Raw genomic sequence first — 24,029 nt, 5'->3', positions numbered from 1 at the left:
CAGCCATTTTTATTCTACTATTTGTCACTAGTTGACATGTCTGGGAATTGAATGATCTGAGCAGTTTGGAAGCATGTTGTAAGGAGCAGACAATCACTTTTTTGTTTCTAAACTTTCCTCCCATTTATGAAGCATACAATGTATGTCTCTATATCACAATGCAACCATTAAAGTACGAGAATGCTGTATCTTTTAGTTTTAAATGTTATCCTAATCTTTATAACACGGCTTCAGCTCACTTGTTTTGTAACAATAGCTTAATGCTGGAACAAAGGACGAAACTTGGAACATAAAATCGCAGCACTTTTTACAAAACTACAAATTATTAACTTTTTCTGTCTGTCTGTCTGCGCCAAATTGTGTGCACTTTATTTCTCCCACATGTAAAGATGATATCAAAGACTGCATGATGTGTAAAGATCATTTATAAAGAAAACTTGGTATCGGATTTGTGAATTAATGCTGTTTTAATCTCCGTTTTCACAAATCATTTCGTTTCTGCAAAAATATTTTGACTTTTTCATATTGAAAATCAAACTTCATACACCCCAAACAGTTTAAATTAAAGAATATAAAATAAAAACAAGGTTACAAAGACAGTTTGTGTGGAAACACAAATTCAATATTGGCTCCCGAAGTGGTCCACCCAGGCAGGTAAAAAGGCAGGTTTCAATATTTTCAGAAAGAATATCAGAATGAAATTCTATCAAAGGGAAATGACAGAGATTAATGCAGAAAGAAGGTTGACAGATCTTGGGTGGTGCTCCAGCGGTCCAGCAGACCAAGGGATAGGTGAAAATGAAAAAGTTAGATGTGAACCTGGCCTAACTAATGTCATATAATGACTATCTAATTGATCTAATTGTTCTGTAAAGGGTCAAGAAAAAATTCATCCTATGAAATTCAGCCATCCCGGCTAGCATCTAGGTCGACCTTCAACGAAGGGTCTTGAGTCTCGACCAACTGTAATGTAATGTTCATTGATTTAAAACCCAAACTCAAGGGAGAGAAAAAAAAAACGAAAACAATCTGTTTATTTCTACATTTCATAATGACTGGTGATAAAGTCCATCTACTATACATGTATATATGGCTGAGGAGACTCACAAGAGTGCTGTTGTCTGTTAAACCTAAAACGAAGAGCCTAATTTGTTTCTTGATTTAATAATAATGATGACAATGTCTTCGATTCTGAAGATTAAGGATGAGTGCAGTGCTTCACATGATTATGCAAACCTCTTGCGACCTGCAAATTTTTTCCACCTCTGATGCAGACAAAGCCGTTGTCCGCTGGGAGTTTATTTCAGTTTTACATCTGTCTACTGCACCTGTCTTCAACAAAGTTTTTTTTCTTCGGGTCTCCGATGTGTGTCCCGAGGCATTTATGAAAGGTCTCCAACAGCTGCGTTCCCCTAAGCCAGTAAAGACGAAATGGTGCCTGAGTTGATCTTTATAGCGCTCACGGGTGACACCCCTATTCTTGACTTATTCGCCTGTTTTTGCATCTTTGGACCTTTTGGAGTGAAAGTGGCGGGGGCATTTCACTTTCTTTCCCCATCCTTAATCTCTTAATTTTAATTACTGACTCACGATCAAGACTGGAATTTATTAGCTTAGGGGTGACAACATGGAAAATGGTGAGTTTTACATCATCTGCCCTAGCAAGGTCTGCAAGGCATTCTTTTATCTTAATTTGTTTGTGTTTGTTTGTTTGTTTGTGACTTAGCTCTAGCTCTGACCTTAGATTAAGTACTTAGAATTCAGCGATGGAACTAACTATTGACACTTTCTCATATCTCAACATTCTCCTTGAAGTCAACAAGTAGACTGTCGAGTCAATCTGGACTTGGACCTACATCTATTTACTTTGAGAGTTACTTTCTACAATCTGTCGTACAATATTGAAATCAGATCTATTCAGGGCTTGATTAATTTATTTGAGTTAGTAATTTAGAGATTAACTTCGTTGATCTGAGTAAGTCAGATTCAATAAATTGTTTGTTTCGTCTGGTTTTGCGTTTTGTTTTTTAATCACGTGAAGTACATTTCCGTGTCTTGGTGTGCTGGAAATATCAAAGTACTTGGACTGGACATTTGTTGAGTCTCTCAATCAATACGTCCGTATTACTTTTATCAATTTTAAATACATAATTGGTAGGTTTTTTTTGTTGTTGTTTTTTTAAAATATAGAATTAACTATAGGTCCCGATTTAAGAACCACTGGTTTAAACCATTTGACCTGCAATTTCACAGTATTAAACCTAAAAGTAAAAGGATTTAATGGCTTTGGACAAACTCTTGAACCAACGTCTTAATTAGCAAGCCTAGACGAGTAGACGTCATCGATCTTGCTTTCAAAAACAATAGAAGTTCCAATCACAGGACGAAGTTTGACAAATGTATTGATCACTTTTATCCAGCAACGACTCCACAGCTACAACCCAACTACCCCGTCATCTCCCCCCCCCCTTCCCCACTACACGTCACTCCATCACCCTCCTTTGACTCTCTGTCCTTGAGGTGGGAGGCTTGTGTGATTGAAGCTCCCATTTCGTTGACATGTGGCCATGGTGGCTTTTAAGTTTCTTAGTGTTGAGTTCGCTCTGAGTTTTCTGGCTAACCCCCCCACCCCACACACACACACCCTCTTACGTTTTATTCTGTTTCCTCATCTAACCAAAGCATGCATCTCTCATTAGTAGAGCTTGGTGTATAGATTATTGATTTGTTTCGTGGCGGTGCTGTTGATTTGTGGCCACTATCAAATAGCCTTTTTTTAAAATCCAAATCTTTGATCAGTGGACCAGTTGGCCGGATGGTCGCGGGCTTTGCGCTCTGGACTGTGGAAGCTTTTACCCGGGATCAGCATCAGAAACCTTCATCCTTTACCATCCTGTAGGATTGGTGCCAAGTAGGCCATAACTCGTGTACTTAGGAAGTAATTGACCATCTGAAGTCTGTTGTTAGTCCCCACACGTCTGATTCGTTTGGAGGGAGGAAGGTTGTTTATAGTTTGTACTTCATAGCTTCTGAAAGTCGTGCTGGAAATAGGGACATCGTGTCTTTTTAGCTGCATAGATGACCCATCGGAGGGAAAAAAAAATGTTTCTATATTGTGTCTTGTCTGTCCAATCTTGATACCTACGTTAGCCAGTTTAGCTAGAATTTTTTTTTCTAATGATTGAACTCTGAAGAGCAGATATGGCTCGCAGTCCGTGTTTCCCTGATTCCATATCTTCTCCATTAGCGCACGCTGGACATGAAATGAGCATTCGGCTTGGTATAGGATGATCCTTGTGCAGGACACAGGATAACACTTATAACACTTGTGCTGGACATGATTGATGATGTTGAGTCTGTTCTGCTTTCGAGCATTCTTGCATGCAAATCAATTAAAAATGTATTGGATAGGTTTCTCCCTATCTCTCTTTTTAGTATTTATTTAAACAGGAAAAGAGAGCAGTGGTTGTAAGAGTGCTTCTCGCATTGTTCAGCAAGTATCGAACATGGACACACACACCAAATGCTAAGTTATAGATGCGGCTCGATCAATCCCCCCCCCCTTCTTTCCCATTCGTACGAGAAGTGTATTGATCTCACTTCCGATTTGTACATAGAGCCAGTGTTGTGTTGGAAACTGACTCGTGTGTTCTACAGGTTCAACTGATGGAATCGTCCAGAAGATTGAAGTCCACGTCAGTTCCTAGTCCGTCTGACTTGATTCTTATTTTCGTATCGAATGCATATTGAACTGACTTGACAGGATTGTCTGTACGTTATATTGTTGAAATGTTTGTTTACATGTGTAGGGACATGATCTCTTGGATTTGTTCACGGGGAATGTACCCAATAAGCTAACCACCTAATTTGTATGACGCGTTTTATCTCTCTTCCTTGGGTTTAAACACCTCCACCCCCCCCCCGCCTATCAATCGATTGGTAGGTGTGTGCTTCTGTCTACTCCGTCTTTCTCTCTCACCCAACACAATTCACACGCATTCATTACTCACTCCCCACTCCTCTTCTTTTTCCTCATGGCTTCGTGTTAGTTCTTTATGCCAGTACTCTCTCGCTCTCTCTCTCTCTCCCTCCCTCCCCTTTTCCATCTATCCTCCCTTCCATTCACTCACTCCTTTTTTATTTCTACCTCCTCACTTTTTCCCCCTCCTCCCAAATCGTATTTAAAAGTTCCCTCGACTATTTTTACTTGGTTACACGTCGCGTCTGTGATGTTCCGCTGGGTGCCTGTTGTCCTCTGTGGCGGAATCTGAGCGCCCTAGCGGAGGAGACAGCGGCTCCTCTCTTGGTTATTCGTCTGTTATGGTATTGGAATCATTGGCATCTGAAGGTTAAACTTGATCCCGTGCAACTGGTGGTCGCTGGTCAAGTGGTTTCCATCACTCGTCGTGGACCGTAAACATAACACGGGCTATATTTAGTTTCGCCCTGAGTGTGCTCGTGTTCCTGGTGTGCTGATTCCCGCGTGCGTGCTTAAAATAATAATTCAGGATTTAGATACCAAGTCGTTCTATTGTGTTCCCATCACTAGGATGGTTTGTTATGAGCAGGCTGTGTGGACAATAACATTCGGATAACATAGTGTTCGAGATTTTTTGAGTGCCTATTTACGATCTGATAGTATTTGGTCTATTCATGACGATGGTAAAATATTAGAGTTAGAGTTTTCGTATTGTTAAATATCTGGCTCTATGCTATATTGGTTCATCTCACCGGCTCGATTGTAGATCTATATTGATGTTGGTCTCACCGACTGAACCGACGCGATTGTTTATTGATTTCGACGAATCTTATCGCTTCGATGTTGGTCAGTCTTGCCGGCTCTATGGAATATCGCAGATAGCTGGACGTTAAAAAGATGTTAACTAATCCGGCTAGCTTGATGACATATCCACTATATTCGATACATCGATAAAAATATTTATATATTTCTTTGTAATGGTGGACAATAGCTATACCATTGGCTGCATTCGTGGGACTCTTCTTTAAGATAATGTAAAATGTTTTCTTCAGTATTGCTTCAACAATGGATATTTTATATTATTTCTTTACAAATATATGTATCTGTACATTGTATTCATGCTATGACTTTGGTCACTTTGAGGTGTTTTATCAAGTACTGTTCTAAGTACTAATGTTCACATGCTGTTGAACGCACCAGAAATCAATGTATTCTCGTAGCCAGGGTGTAGTAGAGCTGAGGATGAATTTCAGAAGTGTACTCTTGTGACCTTTTCCTGTACCCAAAGTATTGATCTCTCCATTATTGAGTTATATGTAATGGCGTAGCTTGTCGTTTTGTTCGGTAATGGAGATTCGTTACGTGATTTATATCAATGTCTTTGTATATGTCTGTGTAATATCTAATAAGAGGAGTATAGGAAGAGGATGCGCTGTAAACTATGGGGACTGTACCTGGAGACTATCGTCTGATCAGAACGATGTATTTGTTAAGTTCAACCCTGGGCTATAGATGACAGGGTTCTTATAAATATACACTTGGGCGTCTTGTTGTTTTGATCCGACAGTACATTGACTAGTGCGCAATTAGACACCTGTATTCTTTTCTCTTTTTTTTTTAAATTCTCTTTGTTTCTTGACTTATTTGTTTGTTCAGGCTGGTTACTCAAAAACTTTTCAGTAATTTATCATTGTCGTCACCTGACCTTTCAGGTATTTCTCGAGATATATTTTGTCTGTTGCGATCAATAGTTTGGGAAAAAAAATAGCGAAGTGTGGTGTGTATGTGATTGATTGTGGTGTGTATTTTGGCGAGTGTTGTGTGTTTGTTGGTGAGTGACACCTAGAAATAAGTCTGTTCGGGGGGGGGGGGAGGGGGCATCGAAGGAGAACGAGAATGTCTACTTTAAGACAATGGTTCCAGGCTAATACATCTAAATCTAGCTGTAGCTCTGATACAGCCGTCTCCGATAGTCAATACTCAGACATCGATTCTCTGACTGGACACGAGTGTCCTTCTAGCTTTCTTCTTCTATCCCAGTTTTTCCTCCGTTTTATTCAGATTTGACCCACTCTCACAGCCTACATATTGAAATTATCTTCTTTTTTTTTTTTATAACTTCTGTTTCTTAAACAGTATAGTTTGTCTCTAGTTCATTCTTTCTGCTCCGTTGTCTATCCGCTCCCCCCACCCTTTTTTTAGCTTTACTTTTTTTCTTTCTGTCTCACGTTCACACACACACTCTCTCTCTCTCTCTCTCACACACACACGCACACACTTCACTTTGTCAGTTGTCCTTCCCTGTCACTTTGAACTGTTATTTTCTCTCTCTCTCTGTGTATTCTCTCTCTGTGTTTTCTCTGTGTTTTCTCTCTTTTTTCTTGTGTTCTTAAATCCCGCTGTTCTTTGTTTCTCTCTTTCGTTGGTGTCTTTCTCCTCTGCTGATCAAATAATACGATAAATCAATAACATTGTAGCTTTAGCAATAGTGTCAATTATTTCCGTATTGAAATACCATCTTGAAGTAGCTTCGATCTGGATGTCTTCGTCTGCTCATAGGAGCTCGACTCTTACTTCTTATGACATGGCCTAAATTGTGCCGATGTGCCTAAAATCAAAATCAAAATCTTACTTCTTATCCTAACTCTTGCTGTTATTTGAAGATGCTGGTGTTTTGTAACCTACACTGACGTGAATGGAACTCTAGATACTTGGAAGCAGCCGGGACAGTCCCGTGAGATACCATGTAACGGTCTTTCGTTTATCCGAGACATTTCAATAGTTTAAAAAAAAACAACAAATACATGACCTTTGACATGTGCCACTAAACTGTTGTTCTCATGAAGCATCCTTCACTACATTGCACTACATGGACTAGTAGTGTGTTATTGTTGTAGTGGTAGGGGACCCAATCAATACTGTAAAGCACCTGTCAGCTCATTGTATTTAGCATTTCGTTTAACAGTTTCAATTGGAATGGATAGTGTCAAGCTTGGAAACTTTCTTTCTCGACTTGGAAAATAGTTTCATAGAACGAGTTATCAATTTAGGAGGACATTATTTGTGTGTGTGTGTTTTATTCCAGTCCTTCCTAGAGTCTGTGTTGATGCTGTACACGTTTTGTTGGTTGATCAATCTTTTTTTAGGATAACTCCCGGAAAAAATATCTCACGCCTAACAATGCACTGAAATCAAACATATTCAAATGATCTCTTTCTGGATCTGATAGATCTCAACTAGCCCTAGAGTCGAATGTTTACCAACAAACCAACGCTTGCTCACCACTAGCAGTCTTAAAATAGACTTGGCCTACTTCCAAACTATTCGGTGCTCAGTTGTTGTTTTTTTATTTAATTTTTTTTTTGTGTATTTATGATTTCGTACCTTCAGGCCTTCTCTAGTTGGAGCTCTCGAGAGCGCCGTTCTATATATAGATCCATAGTCTTTTTTTTTCTTCTGATACCAGCGACCTCCTTCAGGCACCGATCTTCGTTTCCTCTGGCACAGGGACGTTTATCCCAGGACTTGGCTCGCCTTCCGGACTTACCTAGATCTACCTGTCCGTACCTAGATCTACCTGTCTGGGGGTGGGAAGACAAAAAGTTTTGTGTGGAGGAATACCTGAGTTGGACCCACTTGATTAGTTGTTAGTAGACAAAGTATTGAGAGTGTACTCTAATATAGTTTGTGTTGTTTATGTTTCCTACATGTGACGTAAGTAAAGGCGTGTTAGGACCAGTGACAAGTCTTTGTTTCGCTATTGGCGTTTGAAAGCGTTTCCATGGAAACCTTACTGATTGGAACTCGCGTAGAAACATGCCATTCTTAAAACTAGCTAGAAATTATGGATAGTTGTGTGTTTCTGAAAGAAAAAAAAAGATATCTTTGAAACTCTGCAAGGCAGTTATTGATTTGTTTCTTTGATATTAGATTTAATAAATTCTATTTGAAATAACAGAGCAGTTTGCTCAGGTCTTATGGTTTTATTTCTTTCAGTACGTAATGTAGGTACCTTAAAATGTCAATCAAAATGTGGATGGGATCTGATCCTGTCCTGTCTGTATAGGTCTGCGACCTATGAGAAGACATCTACTAGTGAAACCATTGAGAGAAATCAAAACTTGTAACCTGTAGAATAAGTAAGCCGTAGTCTTTATACCCCGAGTGTTTTTCTTTCCTGAAAAATTTTATTAGCATGGTTTGTTAGAAAACTTTGGCTGTGTTTCATATTTCTGTCGGACTAATGTGTGCCGATGTTTACATTGAATTTGATAACGTATCATTCTAATGTAGGACTGAAAATTGTTATTGTTATTTCGGCAAGAATGGCCTCTGGGAAGTTATACCAACTTTGTGTTGACTGGTGCAAAAATTGTACTATTTTCGTAACTCTCATTGTCAGTGATATTCTCTTATTTTAAAAAAATATCGCTGGTTGTGATGCTTCCTTTAGTATCAACGCTATCACCTGAAGTTTGAATCTTGTCCGTTAATTTGGTAGAAAGTACTATTTTTTTTCTTGCTTTTAATGATTTAACTGTATGGAATTTAGCTCTGGTGATATGAAGGGAGAGTAATCCTTCAAGGATTACGGGCACGACATGGCCTAAATTGTGCCGATGTGCTAAAAACTCAAAACTCTAAACTCTTATTTATTGATCTTATAGTACTTAAGACTCATTGTCCTCACTGTCCCTTTTGGCTTATATCGTTGTAATTGTTCTAGATCATGCTTTACATTTCGAACTCTATCACAGACTCCAATGGAATCCAATAGTTTGTCTCAGGGCTCGTTGTGTCTCTTTGAGTGTTCTGGCCAACATGCTCTTGGCTCCCTGCCAGGCCTCTTGTTTCAATAAACACTAGGGTACAGCCAGTCCTCTCTATAGAATCGTTCCGTTCGATAAATGTACTTTTTTTTTTTCAAGTCAGGATGTTTTAGTTTTGAGACGATCTCTAGCTCTGTGTCATGTGTGGGTTGCACTGACCCGAATAGTAGGATAGTTCTACTTTTTAAAACACATACCAGAAATCGGAATTTAAAAAAAAAAGGGGGGGTGGTCTTTAAATAGGCGTTTGTCCAGTCAAGTGATTTGTATTTTTTGACAATCGATACATATATCTCAAGATTGATCTCTACGCTCCTTCATTCCTTGTCATCCTGCATGTATCTAATATGTGAACGTAATCTTTATTTAATAAATAGCGAGCGTTGGTCAATCCTTGTAGCACTTTTAGTAGGCTGTAGGAATGGTGTGTTTTAATTATCTCATGTTTAAACCGTAGATTTTATTTATATGATTAGACCTATAGTAGTTAGTTATTTCTAATGCATTATAAATCCCGTCTAAATCCAATGAGGACGTTAGTTTCAGTTCATTCTATTTCAGTTACAATTTTGACTCTCATTGCATCTCTTCGCTCCTCTCCAGTCAGCAGACTCTTGTCACTTTGTCCATTAACTCATTTCAAGATGGCTGTCTTCAGTTTAAGTGTGCTCTCTTTTTCAATTGTCTCAATCACAAATGTATTTTTTTGTTGTTGCTACTCGCCCTGGTGTTTTTAAGCACTAGGTCTTGTCTTTAACTCTTGTTCGTTTAGAGTTACTTTCTTATTGCTCGTGGCGCGCTTGCAATCTGAACCAACGTTTAGTAAATTTAGTTTTTTTTTTACCATTTCTCATCCACATAAGCGTGTGGTTTTTCATTTCGCATCTCCCCTAGCGTGAGCTCCTTGCGATGTTCAAGTAACCACTAAATTACTTTTCTTGTTACTTTACCCAAACCTTGAAGCTAATGTCAGAGGAAGACATTTCTATTTTTTTTTTATTTTTTTTTTTCGTTGCGATGGTAACTATGAAACTCACTCATTGTGATATACGATATATTAAGTGAATCTAGAATAGATTAACATTGCCTCAGTGTACACGTGTTGACATACGTATTTTGAGACTGAGAGACTCCAAGAATTTGTTACACATTTCTTCAATGTTGGACTAAAAGTCTATAGGTTTACAAGAGACTGCTATGGACATGTTTTATAAGCCTACAAGTTATTGACATTGACATGTTTTATAGTCGGTGACACTTTACATGGCCATATTTTGTGTATGTCTGTGAGAAATTGTTTGGCAGTCTTCTTTAATTAATTTTCTTAGCTCAGTTTACCTATAGAATACAGTTCAATACTAACAGGCTGCTGTATGTAGGGGTTTTTCAGTTCAATAGCAAGGAAGCTATTAATAAAGCTTAGTATGACACTATACATGCACAAGAAGAGCGTATGTTTATCTAAAACGTCAATAGAGGCTTTGGATTACTGTTGTTTAATCCTACTGTTCCAGTGTTTAACTGTCTTAAGTTACTGAAAGAAAGACAACATTGCTGGCACTGAATCGCGCCTGAGCCTTCTATTACAGGATGAGGTTGACAACATCATTCATGTTTAGGAAATTTTAATTTAAAGGAAAAAAAACACAGCAATCTCTATTATAATGTAATGTAATAATGTAATCAAAGAAACCCCATACCAAATTTTTATAATTTTGTTTTAGTAGAATGTACTTGCACTCTCAAAATTATTAGATTTACTTCTGAAAGCCTCAGATGTCCTTGTATGTATTCGTGAATACTTATGAAGATTCAGATGTTCTGACATGACAGATGTCAAAGTAAATACGTATTCATCAGTGCAAGTACATTCCTGGATTTTCTAGGGTAAAAGTTGTTTTGGCTCTTGACAAATTTTTTTGTGTGATCATGTCACGTTTGGTCTTGATTTACTAACTTACCCAAACGATAGAGGAACACTAGTTTATGTTTTGTCTTGAAATGGATTTGGAGGACGGACAGATCGTTTGATAGTGACAGACAAAAAGCGTAAATGTGAGTCCTCTTGTGCACGTGCTGCCTCCTCGTGTGATGATGCGGTTTGAGATGTCCTCTCGATGGTCCTTAATTTGAACTTTTTAGTCATACCCAAACTGTAGGAAGTTTTAACATCATCCTCTGCACTATGACAAGAGCATTCGTTGCATGCTGGAGGCTTGATCATTCGCTACTATCATGCAAGGAGTTAGACCATTTGCTGCTATCCTACAAGGAGTTTGACCATTTGCTGCTATCCTGCAAGGAGTTTGACCATTTGCTGCTATCCTGCAAGGAGTTTGACCATTTGCTGCTATCTTGCACGTGCTTTGACCATTTGCTGCTATCGTGCAAGGAGTTTGACCATTTGCTGCTATCCTGCAAGGAGTTTGATCATTCGCTGCTATCCTTCAGGGGTTTGACCATTTGCTGCTACCCTGCGCGAAATTTCATCATTCGCTGATATTTTGCAGGGGTTTTGATCATTTACACTCATTTACAGCTATCCTGCAGTGGTTTGGTCTACGACAAATACTAATTCTCATTAAACATCTGAACCTTGCAAGTGTTTGTGTGATGTGTGTTTGAGGTTCCATATTTGATCCTTGCATGATGTGCACACTATCTCTTGTGGTTCTAACACCTCGCCCCAATGAAGAAACTCACTCCGCCCTACTTTCTCTCCATCTTGTCCGGTCTTTTGTAATCTTGATCATAGTTTCAAGTGTGAAGATGTGTGTGTGTGTGTGTTGTGTACTTCCCACTACAACATCTCTACTGATGTGTGACTAGAGAAACTAGGTTATGGTACTGTCATTCAGTTAGTTTGGTAGGATTCAGGCCATGAGATAACAAGTTCAACCTACTTGCTGGTGTTTTCATATCCCATTGTGTTACATGACATTCGAGGATTCGAGATTTCCTTTAGCATTACATCTTCAAGTGTGTGTTCACGAGTGACAAATGACTTGGATAGTAACTGAAAACACCATTTGACCTCGGTAAGGTGTTGTGCAGGTGGTAGGGTCAAGTCAAGTAACAAGTGCCAATTTTACCTGTCGATTCAAACTTGTCTACATCTTTCGTTCTCTTGTTTTTCACGTCTCCGTCACTCTCCTTTGATCGTGATTACATTATCGCTCTGGCTTTTGTTATTGTCAGGCTTAGCCTTACCTCTGACATCTTTAGTACATTTTGTTATTGTCAGGCTTAGCCTTACCTCTGACATCTTTAGTACATTTTGTTATTGTCAGGCTTAGCCTTACCTATGACATCTTTAGTACATTTTGTTATTGTCAGGCTTAGCCTTACCTCTGACATCTTTAGTACATTTTGTTATTGTCAGGCTTAGCCTTACCTATGACATCTTTAGTACATTTTGTTATTGTCAGGCTTAGCCTTACCTCTGACATCTTTAGTACATTTTGTTATTGTCAGGCTTAGCCTTACCTCTGACATCTTTAGTACATTTTGTTATTGTCAGGCTTAGCCTTACCTCTGACATCTTTAGTACATTTTGTGGTTGTTTTCAACTCTGCCTCGTTACACTATTGTTACACTATTATTATTTGCAGTACGTCTATAAACATAAGCTTGTTGTATCGCAGGTCTAGTTATTATTCGTCTAGTCAATGGACACATACTTCAGATTTGCGTTTACTGAAGTATGTCACTTGGCGAATATTCTTTTAAACTATCGATTGTTTTGCCTATGCTATATCAAGTTAGTGCCATTTTGTTGTCTATAAATAGACTACTTGTAGCTTCTCAGTTCTTACCTAGCATAGTATACATAGATTCATGTGAAGGTAACTTGGCTAAATTATTGATCAAAATATTGATTATGTGCCCCTGATCGCGAAGGTTGTTTACATTGGTTCCGAGCGCAATGTTATGATGTGTATATATTTTTTCTTCCGTATACCAGTCGGGTGCGCGTGAAACAGCGGCTAAGGAACTACGTCTAGAGGACTGGTAAACCCTAACACTTGAACGTACAGTCTCACAATGTTAGCCAAGAAGCTTCTCAGTTTCAAGCCGAGCTCCAGTGAAAACTTTGAGAAATTTCACGATTCCGAGAAAATGAACTCTTCGCTTGACGAATCCGGCGAGGAGGCTTACAGGGCCAGGGCTGGACGCAAGCGCCACAGCGTCCAGCTGGACAAGAAGCTGACCTCTCAGCTACACAGCCTAGATAGGAGGTCCAGCACCATAAGTACCGGGACCGCAGACTCCTTATGTAAGTGATTTGAAGCAAAATGTAGATTAGATTGTTCCCCAGTGTAAGTGTTGTACACATTCCCTGCTGGTGTGTTTCTGTTCTCTGGTTGACATTGTCTAAGAGAGGGAAGATTGAGTCAATTAAGACTACTATTAATCTATCAGATACAGTCTGAGTAACACTGTCTTGATATTATTTCTCTCTCTCTCTCTCTCTCTCTCTCTCTCTCTTTGTGTGTGTCTGTGTGTGGCAATGCTGTGTAGGGCCTAAGTGTTTTTAAGAGATCACGTGCGTATTTGTTAAAATTAATTGTTTGTGTTTATGTCTCGTTTGGTTTATCAGATTCATACTACTCAAGTGTAGTCCAAATGTTGTCTAGATGTCTAATAGAAATACATATATTTAAATACATTTATTGGTGCGCTGCCCTGTAGAGCTGTAGCTATAAGGGGAAAGTAGACCAAGAGAAGTGACCCAAACAGACCAGAAAGTGACTCTGGACTTGAATGTATTGATAGAAACTTTTAGTTTCAGTTTACTACAGTAGAAATCAAATGTTGTTTTCATTGGCTAGTGATAAAGACGAGCTCAAGTTGTAGTAGCTGTATAGTTTAGAACAAAAACAAATAGTTACATAACTGTATTGACTTATCTATCTATATCAGTGATGCCCAAACTACGGCCCGCGGGCCATAACCGGCCCGCGACGTGGTTCCATCCGGCCCGCCGCAATGTCGGCACTAAGTGTAGAAATCTACCTTCCAAACAAAAAAAAAAGTTGAAAAAATGTATCTTTACCTACATTTGGGCCCTCACTTTTTCTCTGATGGATTGGTACCATGATCTTTAACATTTGTGTGTTTATGAACATGATAATAAGCCAACATATTTATTTTATAAAGAAAGTGTGCCTGTTTGAAAAAACAACTACATAAAAACAGCATTATAAAATTAATATGGTGGCATTATAGGTTTGAGCCGCGAAAAAAAATTGTTAAACCATGCTTAGATATTGGAGGATCCATGAAATATTTATTAAAAAGAGACCACAAAATGTGCCGGTGTTGCTCACATTTAAGTAGAGATATAATGATAGTGTCTATCGCGTAAAAAAATAATAATTGTCAAATAACCTATTAATTAAGTATTAAATCCATAGGTTTCTACCGAAATACTTTCAGAACAATTTCATTTCATTTCGTTCATGTGGCCCGCGAGACGAGTGTAGGAAATTATAAAGGCCCGCGGGCCGAATTAGGTTGGGCATCACTGATCTATATAAATCAATGCCCTGTGTATTCAATGTTTCTCTTTGTTCCACAGCTTCCTACACTGGCAGTTCCTCGGAAGAAGATGACATTAGTCCCAGAGAAAAAGCACAGGTAAGCGACACTCTGACGTTATTGTAGGAACTCCAAGCTCTCTTCTTTAGAACTCTTCCATACTTGGTTATGTATTGTGGACTAGTCTCAGATTGTGAAAGGGTGCCTCCATCTTGCCATGTCGTTTTATCCTAAAAGCTGTTCACACACACACGCCTATAGTGTATACAGTAAATCTTTGGAATCAGTTGCTATGTGTATATCTAGCTAGTGTATCTAGTAATGTAGTTGTATTAGTGTATGTAGTTTTATTAGTGCTAGCGTTAGACCTGTGTTCGATTGACATTCAGCTATTTTGAGAGGGAAAAAAGTTGGATACTGTTAACAACAGTGAATGAACTATTTTAAGTCACTTCCATGATGCCATGGCCAAAAAAAAAATATCTCGTGTAACCACCGCTAGTGCAAGTAGTTGGTCTCCTGGACAGGTTTCCTTCAAATGTTTCATGGCTAGTAACATGTTTTTTTTTTTGTTTTTAATAGAATCCGAAATAGTCTAGCAATAACGGTTTGACATCGAGCACTCTTTTGTTGCTGGTTCAGCTACCGAACAAAAATCTGCAGACAACGTCACATTGCGTCATCGCCCCATTGGTCGAGACATAAATAGTATGTCCTTGAGTGGGAGAATGACGTCATATGTGGTATCCCTATTCAATGTGATACTAAGTCTTTGAATACAACACTAAGAGATTAAATGAAATGAATAATGAAATAAACTAATCAAGAAAACTGAAATCAAATATGTTACGCTAAATAGTTTTCTTTTGTTTTTTTTTAAATCTCAGCGACATTGCTGCTTATTAGCCAACTATATCTATAGAGTTAGTCCAGAGACTGTAAGCAGTCACTTCCCGTCATATCAAACACATTGTATCGAATATTTATTTCATACTTGTCCTTAAGTCCCAGCCGAGCCCTAGTTTAAGTAGGCCGGACGTTTGATTCATTTATATCATCATCAAACTTGTGAGACTCAATTCCACATTCCCCGCGGTTGTGCGTTCCTATCAAATTAGGTTTATTTAAAGCAGTGCAATCTTGAATTTCTCTATAAATGTTTTCTTTTCACTTTAACAAAGTTCAAGTTCTGCTTGGATCGTGTTTCACTAAGTGCCTACACTTTGACGTGTTCAGAAACTGTACTCTTCGCTTGGCAAGACAAACTAGAAAACCTTGCAAAGAGAATTAAAGAGATGTAAGACCGTGGCGTGGGCGCGGGCAGAGATTTAACGCGAACGTCACCTGCCTTGGAGTCGATTCGAGCGTCAATTTATTGAGTAGAATATTGTTGACTCCAGGCATTGAATGTAAATATCATAGTATCAGAATCCTACGGTTACTAGCCACTACTGCAATTCTAGCTTTAAATGTTTTCCGGTAATCTTCTTTGGATTGACTTATACACAGAAACTCATTACTAAATATGCAGACTTTGTGGCTAGTATTTGAGCTGGTAGCAGCTGACCTAAGTCTATTTTAGTTGTTTGGATTGACTTGAACACAGAAACTCATTACTAAATATGCAGACTTTGTGGCTAGTATTTGAGCTGGTAGCAGCTGACCTAAGTCTATTTTAGTTGTTTGGAAGTTCCGATAGAAACACACTTTTGAAACGTCTCTCTCTCTCTCTATTATTAGTAACAGTGTGAGTCAACTTAGGCTATTAATAGTTGTACTTAGATTTACCTGTTGCTATAGTGGGATCCTCTTTTCAAAACGTAAAACGAACCTTTAAAACGTGTGTTTGTTGAAAATGTTTTGAACTAACAAGAAAAAAATCGTGAAAACAAGTTTATGTTTAGAACAATAATGTTTGCTCTAGAATTGCATCCTTGCGTTTGGGAAATGTAAGATTTGACTCTCACTTGTTACGTCCCGCATCTCTTAGGGTACTGGCACGTGTGGAGAGTGATGGAAATACATTCAGTTCAGACAGTAGAATTGCACATTCTAATATTTGTGATTGTTACACTATATACATATATATAATTTTAATGCTTTCTTTTTTATGCTTGGGATGTACAGTATATATATACATTTAGTCGAATCTCTATGCACGTATATAAGACATAGAAATGTATCTGGAAAGCTCTAGGGAAATGCTTATACAGTACTGGGATGCACATGTCACATGACACTTGTATTGTTGTATTTACATTAAACTTATTTTCTCAAGTCTTTGACCCAGCTAACTAATCATGCGTGACTACCTTTCGTTGAAACCCAATGATTCCTGTTATCAATAACAAAAGTTTTATGACTCACTGATTCACATGGCAGTTAGTGTCTTCTATCATGAGTTGTACGTCTAAAACTAAGATCCCATCTCAAAGAACGCTGTCTGAATTGATTGCATCTGTGATTTCTGCTTGAAGTTCATTTCCATCAAGGTTTCAATAGGCCCCTACTACTTTGATTTGGTGGATTTATGTAAGAGCACATATCCCAACCCCTAATTTTTTTTTTAATCCTTGAAATTTTTCTTGTTCCTCCTCAGAAAAATTCTCGTGGATTTTCGGACTTTTGTGTGAAAAACATCGAACACAATGCTTTCGGCAGGAGGGAAATTGAAATCGCCGAGCAAGGTTTGATCTTGTTTTTTTTTTTTTTAGATGTATTTCTGGGTTTAAACCCAGTTAGCTGTTATCAGCCTTTCGCTTGATGTTGTTGATATCGATTGATGTTTCTGTTGTGTTTAACTCTCAGAATATCTTGGATGTTCTCTTCTTTATCATTTCCAATTGGTCTGGGTTTGGGTTAGGGCTGTAGGGATATAGATCAATGTGTTTTTTGTTCTTTGTTAAAGAGAAAAAATTAACTTGCATTGTGGTTCTTTATTCACGCCTGTCCTAATATTGATTATTAATGTAATTTATAGACCTACGTTTTGGGGGAGGTGGGCATCTGATTAAATAAAAATAAACTATTTTAATATAGAAGCACATGTTGTAATAATTGATTTACTGAAAAAAAAATTGAAATTCTACAAGCTAGTGACTGTTTTTTTTTACTGTTTGGTGATTTGTGCAGTGTACGTAGTTATTGAGCTAGGCCTACTTAATGGCAGGATGTACACACACTTTGAGTAGACTTACATTAAGAAATGATCTCCGCCTTTTCAAAAGAACAAATCTAATGCAATGCTTTGTACATTGGTGTTCTTGTCAGTCATCTACGTTCTGTGTAAAGTGGATCACGTGACTGCTTGACATATCATGTGACATGAACATTGTTTGCGTCAAGTGAAACTATAAGATTTTGGAAACTTTCACTTAACCACCCAGTAGTCTAGTTGTAATACCCAGTAGTCTAGTTGTAACACCTAGTAGTCTAGTTGTAACACCCAGTAGTCTAGTTGTAACACCCAGTAGTCTAGTTGTAACACCTAGTAGTCTAGTTGTAACACCCAGTAGTCTAGTTGTAACACCCAGTAGTCTAGCTGTAACACCCAGTAGTCTAGTTGTAACACCCAGTAGTCTAGTTGTAACACCCAGTAGTCTAGTTGTAACACCCAGTAGTCTAGTTGTAACACCCAGTTGTCTAGTTGTAACACCCAGTAGTCTAGTTGTAACACCCAGTAGTCTAGTTGTAACACCCAGTAGTCTAGTTGTAACACCCAGTAGTCTATTTGTAACACCCAGTAGTCTAGTTGTAACACCCAGTAGTCTAGTTTTGACACCCAGTAGTCTAGTTGTAACACCCAGTAGTCTAGTTGTAACACCCAGTAGTCTAGTTGTAACACCCAGTAGTCTAGTTTTGACACCCAGTAGTCTAGTTGTAACACCCAGTAGTCTAGTTGTAACACCCAGTAGTCTAGTTGTAACACCCAGTGGTCTAGTTGTAACACCCAGCGGTCTAGTTGTAACACCCAGTGGTCTAGTTGTAACACCCAGTAGTCTAGTTGTAACACCCAGTAGTCTAGTTGTAACACCCAGTGGTCTAGTAGTAACAAACAGTAGTCTAGTAGTAACAAACAGTAGTCCAGTTGTAACACCCAGTAGTCTAGTTTTGACACCCAGTGGTCTAGTAGTAACAAACAGTGGCCTAGTTGTAACATTTAAATGCTCCCCCACCCGCCTTACTCTATTCCCGAAGAAAGAAAGAAGTAATCCTGCACTAGTTACCGAACTCATGGACTCGTGATGATGTACCCACGCACCATCGTATCTACCAACTATACCAAAGTAACTTTTCAGTAGCCATATCTCTACTTGCTGTGTGTTTTCTGTTCTGTGTACTTTTAACTCATAAATTTTAAACTGTTAGGATTAGGTCAGGATATACAAGAACGTAATTCCTACACAACATTTTATGAACTTCTTACTCACCACCCATCGAGCAGAATATTCATTTCCACCACCACCACCCTCCTTTCTTTTTTTTTTATTCCCACCTTTCCAAACTCATCTGAGTTTTTTTTTTTTTCAAAAGTTTTGTCTGCCCTAACCTACTGGTTGTCACGTATCCGATATTTGTTGAAATGCTGAACTATATGAAAAAGCACCTCAATGACATAGGGCTATTATGATATAGCACCTCAATGACATAGGGCCATTATGATATAGCACCTCAATGAAATAGGACCAATATGATATAGCACCTCAGTGAAATAGGACCAATATGAAATTGCACCTCAATGACATAGGACCATTATGATATAGCACCTCAATGACATAGGACCATTATGATATAGCACCTCAATGAAATAGGACCATTATGATATAGCACCTCAATGACATAGGACCAATATGATATAGCACCTCAATGACATAGGACCAATATGATATAGCACCTCAATGACATAGGACCATTATGATATAGCACCTCAATGACATAGGACCAATATGATATAGCACCTCAATGACATAGGACCAATATGATATAGCACCTCAATGACATAGGACCATTATGATATAGCACCTCAATGACATAGGACCAATATGATATAGCACCTCAATGACATAGGACCAATATGATATAGCACCTCAATGACATAGGACCATTATGATATAGCACCCAATGAAATAGGACCATTATGATATAGCACCTCAATGACATAGGACCAATATGATATAGCACCTCAATGACATAGGACCAATATGATATAGCACCTCAATGATATAGGACCAATATGATATAGCACCTCAATGACATAGCACCTTAATGGCGTTCGGGTTACCCTACTACGTTTCTCTACACGGGAAAAAGTGTTAAGAATATATTTATGAGTGAAGGAAATGTTTATGGGTATGAGTTTGTGCTTAAGTTGGTCCATTTAGCTCCAGCCCCCGTTCCCCATGCTTTTCGGCAATGTAAATGACCCAAGCATCCCCCACCCCCGTTATTAATTACTTTACCTTTCTTTGTCAAGTGGAACGGTTTCATCTCCAAAGCTAGATTACCTTCAATTTAGTTTGTAGACTTAACATTCTCCCAATCGTGCACGATTGCAATAGAGACGTCGGGCGGCAGTTAATTGCTTTAATTTCCTATTGATTTCTTAGCGTGGGACTGAATTTAGACTGGATCGCTACAATTTCTTGCGAGCACGCATCCTACAGAACAAACAGAGCTAGATATATACATAGCGAGACCATTGGGGACATTAGGAATTTGTTGACTTCCAGTCAAGTGGGAACAGGCTGAAACTCAAGTCACGCTTTTGTTTCCAGACTTGGGACCTGTTGTAGTTCACGCTGGAAATGTCGAACAAGTTCATTTGTCCTGACTTCTGCCAACAGTTAAAATAAGGTCTGTTAAACATGAACGAGCATTTTAGTGTACAGGAACCAATAGTCAATTATTCAGGACGAAACATTACACCACAAGGAACGAGCAATACATTATGAAGGAAAGGGAAAGGACATTTCATTAGACTGAAATAAACAGTAGGCCTATAGAGGGAACGGACATTACATCATAAAGGGCGACCTTAGGTTACAAAGGAATGGTAACGAACATTACTTCATAAAGAGAAAAGGAAGGAACATTACATTAAAAAGGAAGGAACATTAGACTAGATTCGGGTTAATAAGGGATAAACATCCTGGAGTTTCCCGCGTATTCAAAATATGTAAATAGCCGGGTGCTCACTATATGTTTAGAGTTTATCACATGTTCATTATATGTTTTCAGTTAGCCGGGTGTTCACTATATGTTTAGAGCTAACCGGATGTTCAATTAGCCGGGTGTCCTACTATAGCCTATGTTAAGAATGAGCCGAGTATTCACTGCAGGTTTTAGACAGTGATGTTACTGTTCAATGTTTTGTGTCTCTGACAGAAATGCCCGGATTGATGGCGTTGAGAAGACGTGCTGAGGCTGACAAACCCCTGCAGGGCGCCAAAATTATTGGCTGTACACATATCACTGCTCAGACTGCGGTAAGTGCGGACACGGGTTAGAAAAGGGAGGGGGGGGAGACTTACATCCATGTAAAGGCAGACGTCAAATCTTTATTTAAAAAATTACATTAATTATGAAATGTGCCAACTTGGGCCCTTGTGTTGAGTTAAATTGCTACCACAATACAGTCTTGGGAGAAAATTGTAATTGGGTTGTAAATAAACAGATTTTCTCTACCTCTACTATACACACCACTGCTACCTTACGCTGAATCAAACACCATCTACTGAACTGGGATACTTATTAATAAATCATATGGTCGGGCTGGATGAACCAGTGGCCACTGAATGGGTGTCGCCTGTCTGGTCATATGGTATGGTTGGGTGAACACTGAATGGGTTCGCCTGTCTGGTCATATGGTAGGACCTGGTGATATTATGATCATTCAAATAGTTGGCCTGTCTGGTCATATGGTAGGACTTGATGATATTATGATCATTCAAATAGTTGGCCTATCTGGTCATATGGTAGGACTTGATGATATTATGATCATTCAAATAGTTGGCCTGTCTGGTCATATGGTAGGACTTGATGATATTATGATCATTCAAATAGTTGGCCTATCTGGTCATATGGTAGGACTTGATGATATTATGATCATTCAAATAGTTGGCCTATCTGGTCATATGGTAGGACTTGATGATATTATGATCATTCAAATAGTTGGGCTATCTGGTCATATGGTAGGACTTGATGATATTATGATCATTCAAATAGTTGGCCTATCTGGTCATATGGTAGGACTTGATGATATTATGATCATTCAAATAGTTGGCCTATCTGGTCATATGGTAGGACTTGATGATATTATGATCATTCAAATAGTTGGCCTATCTGGTCATATGGTAGGACTTGATGATATTATGATCATTCAAATAGTTGGCCTATCTGGTCATATGGTAGGACTTGATGATATTATGATCATTCAAATAGTTGGCCTATCTGGTCATATGGTAGGACTTGATGATATTATGATCATTCAAATAGTTGGCCTATCCTGCCCAGCGGTAAGATTGGATGAACCTATTCGGCTTTTAGCTATGATATTGTGCATCGATTTCCTGTCAAGTTTGTGTTACACTCATCATTTGCTACTCTTTTCCTCCTTTAGCTCTCTTCCCCCCTCTCTCCCTCCCCTCTCTCTCTCCCTATGTTATATCTGCTTTATCTCTTCTTCTTCTTTTTTTCTCTCTTTCTGTCTTCTTCTTTCTCTCTCTTTTTCTCTTTCTCTTTCACTAATAATATATCTTTTTTAATGTCTTTTCCCGCTTTCCTTTTTCTTTTCTCTCTCTCTCTCTCTCTCTCTCTTTCTTTTTCTTTCTCTGTCCCTATCCGCCTGATCGGGCTCTTAATTCACCAACCTTTTGAGGTATCAATATTTAATCAAGAAAAATTGATTAGCATTCATCTTGAAGTGTTGATCATTTGATGTCTAGCAGCAGAGGATGGGTCTAAACTCTCAGCTCCACAGAGTGTGAACTGATCAGACCTCGAGCACGTGTCAACTTGCCTGAACTTATTTGTTGAAACATGACCGACAGAAAGAAACAAACAAAAAACCCAGACCATGTGTAGATCTAATCTAATAGTTCATTGTCCGCCTGCAGGCTAGAAGTTTCCAGAGCACAACTCTGAGATCGTATAGCGATACCTATTGATCTGTTGGAGGTTCCATCTTGACACTACAAGAGACATACAATGTTGACGGAAATGGAAACGCTATAAATACAGCAGTTTTTGGAGACAGATAGAAATCTATTGGCATGATTAATGATCAGGTATCCAGGCAAGATGTTCAGGCTTACAGCTTAGTGATATACTGGTCAGATGACTTTCCACCATTCCTAAACTAGTCTGCTTAGATTTTATCGAGAGTTTTCTAAACTGATTTAGTGGTCAGTTGACCATCAACACTGCCCTGCCTAGAGTGTGGCACATGATACAAGTGTCCAGAGGACAAAGTCCAGCACATTGAGCAAGATCTTTACATCAGACCTTTTTTGTTTCTCACCCTTTTTGTCTCCGGTTCTTTGTTTTCACTGCACCATTGTTTCTTCCTTTTCTTTCTTTCTCTTTCTCTTTTTATTTCTATTTCTCTCTTTATTTCTATTTCTCTCTGTATTTCTCTTCTCTCTTATTAACCTCTTTCTTTTTGGCTCTTGTTCCTTTTTCTTTTTCTCATAGGACTTTGCACCTTCTGTCTCTCACTCAATAAATCTCCTCATCTCTCTCAATCTCTTTCTTTCTCCCTTTCTGTCCCTCTCTCCCTCTCTTTCATCTCTCCCTCTCTTCATCTCTCTCTCCCACATATTGCTATCCCTTTCTCTCGCTACCTCCATCTCCCTCACATCCTCCCCCTCTCTCCATTCTTTCCTCAATCTCTCTCCCATCTTTCTTTCTCTTTCTCTCTCTCATGAATCTGTATTCACATGTAGTCCAGAGTTTTTCCATTCTGAAACAAAAAATATTTTGACTTTTACTATGCACATTTTTTGTTTGCTTTCAATGATGGTATCAACAGAAATGTCACATGTCACTGACAATGTCATCCATTTTTTGACACATGTCACTAACAGTGGTGTGTGGAAGGTGGGAGGGTACTAAAATGTTAACCATAGTTTGGGAGTTGGGATAGTAAAGGTTTAAAATTTGCTGGTCCTGACTTTTTCCCCCATCCTCCTGTGTGTGTGTGTGTGTGTGTTGACTGAAGACTTTCTCTGATTGAAATGTTTTTGTTTTACCTTGCCCCCCACAGGTTCTTGTTGAAACTCTAGCTGCACTTGGTGCTTCCATTCGTTGGTCTGCGTGCAACATTTATTCCACACAGGTAAGTGGACACACACAGTGCATGCCTTCTCACCTTAAAAACAAAAAGTCCCCCCCACACACACACTATTTCACACAGTTTTTATCTTTCTGAATCCCCAGCTTCATTGGGATCTCTCATGTTGTACTGGGGAGTTAGACCATGACTTCTAGTGACATTCTCAACTCACTGGCTTGACTTACTGACTTAATTCTGTGCACTCACAGGGAAGCATAGGGCCACAGCCACATCTTGGTTCTGAGCAGCTTTCTTCATCTGCTCCCATGTCATTCCAGTATCCTCAACTTCACTGATGACAGACCTCTTCGAGTTTTGCTTGGGTCTGCCCACTTTCCTCTTTCCTTGC

The 24,029-nt window shown here is 38.8% G+C and overlaps 1 protein-coding gene across 9 annotated transcripts in view; it reads left to right on the top strand.

The window, feature by feature from the left end:
- LOC106053828 (S-adenosylhomocysteine hydrolase-like protein 1) overlaps positions 1-24,029 on the top strand; it is a 112,236-nt gene that overhangs the window by 74,000 nt on the left and 14,207 nt on the right. For 4 of the 9 annotated variants that reach the window (XM_056026393.1, XM_056026391.1, XM_056026390.1 and 1 more), the window contains 4 exons: positions 14,390-14,448; positions 16,949-17,036; positions 20,734-20,834; positions 23,612-23,683. In XM_056026393.1, coding sequence (XP_055882368.1) covers positions 14,390-14,448; positions 16,949-17,036; positions 20,734-20,834; positions 23,612-23,683 — 320 coding nt within the window. Of the gene's footprint in view, positions 1-4,377; positions 4,663-7,499; positions 7,694-11,657; positions 11,847-12,772; positions 13,085-14,389; positions 14,449-16,948; positions 17,037-20,733; positions 20,835-23,611; positions 23,684-24,029 lie in introns of those variants that run through there. The other 5 variants (XM_056026386.1, XM_056026388.1, XM_056026387.1 and 2 more) reach the window with 5 other exon arrangements.

Source organism: Biomphalaria glabrata, chromosome 4 (assembly GCF_947242115.1).
Source record: "Biomphalaria glabrata chromosome 4, xgBioGlab47.1, whole genome shotgun sequence".
Classification (NCBI taxonomy): Eukaryota; Metazoa; Mollusca; class Gastropoda; family Planorbidae; genus Biomphalaria; species Biomphalaria glabrata.
The sequence above is the reverse complement of the archived record's forward strand: the minus strand, read 5'-3'. Positions and strand labels throughout refer to the sequence as shown.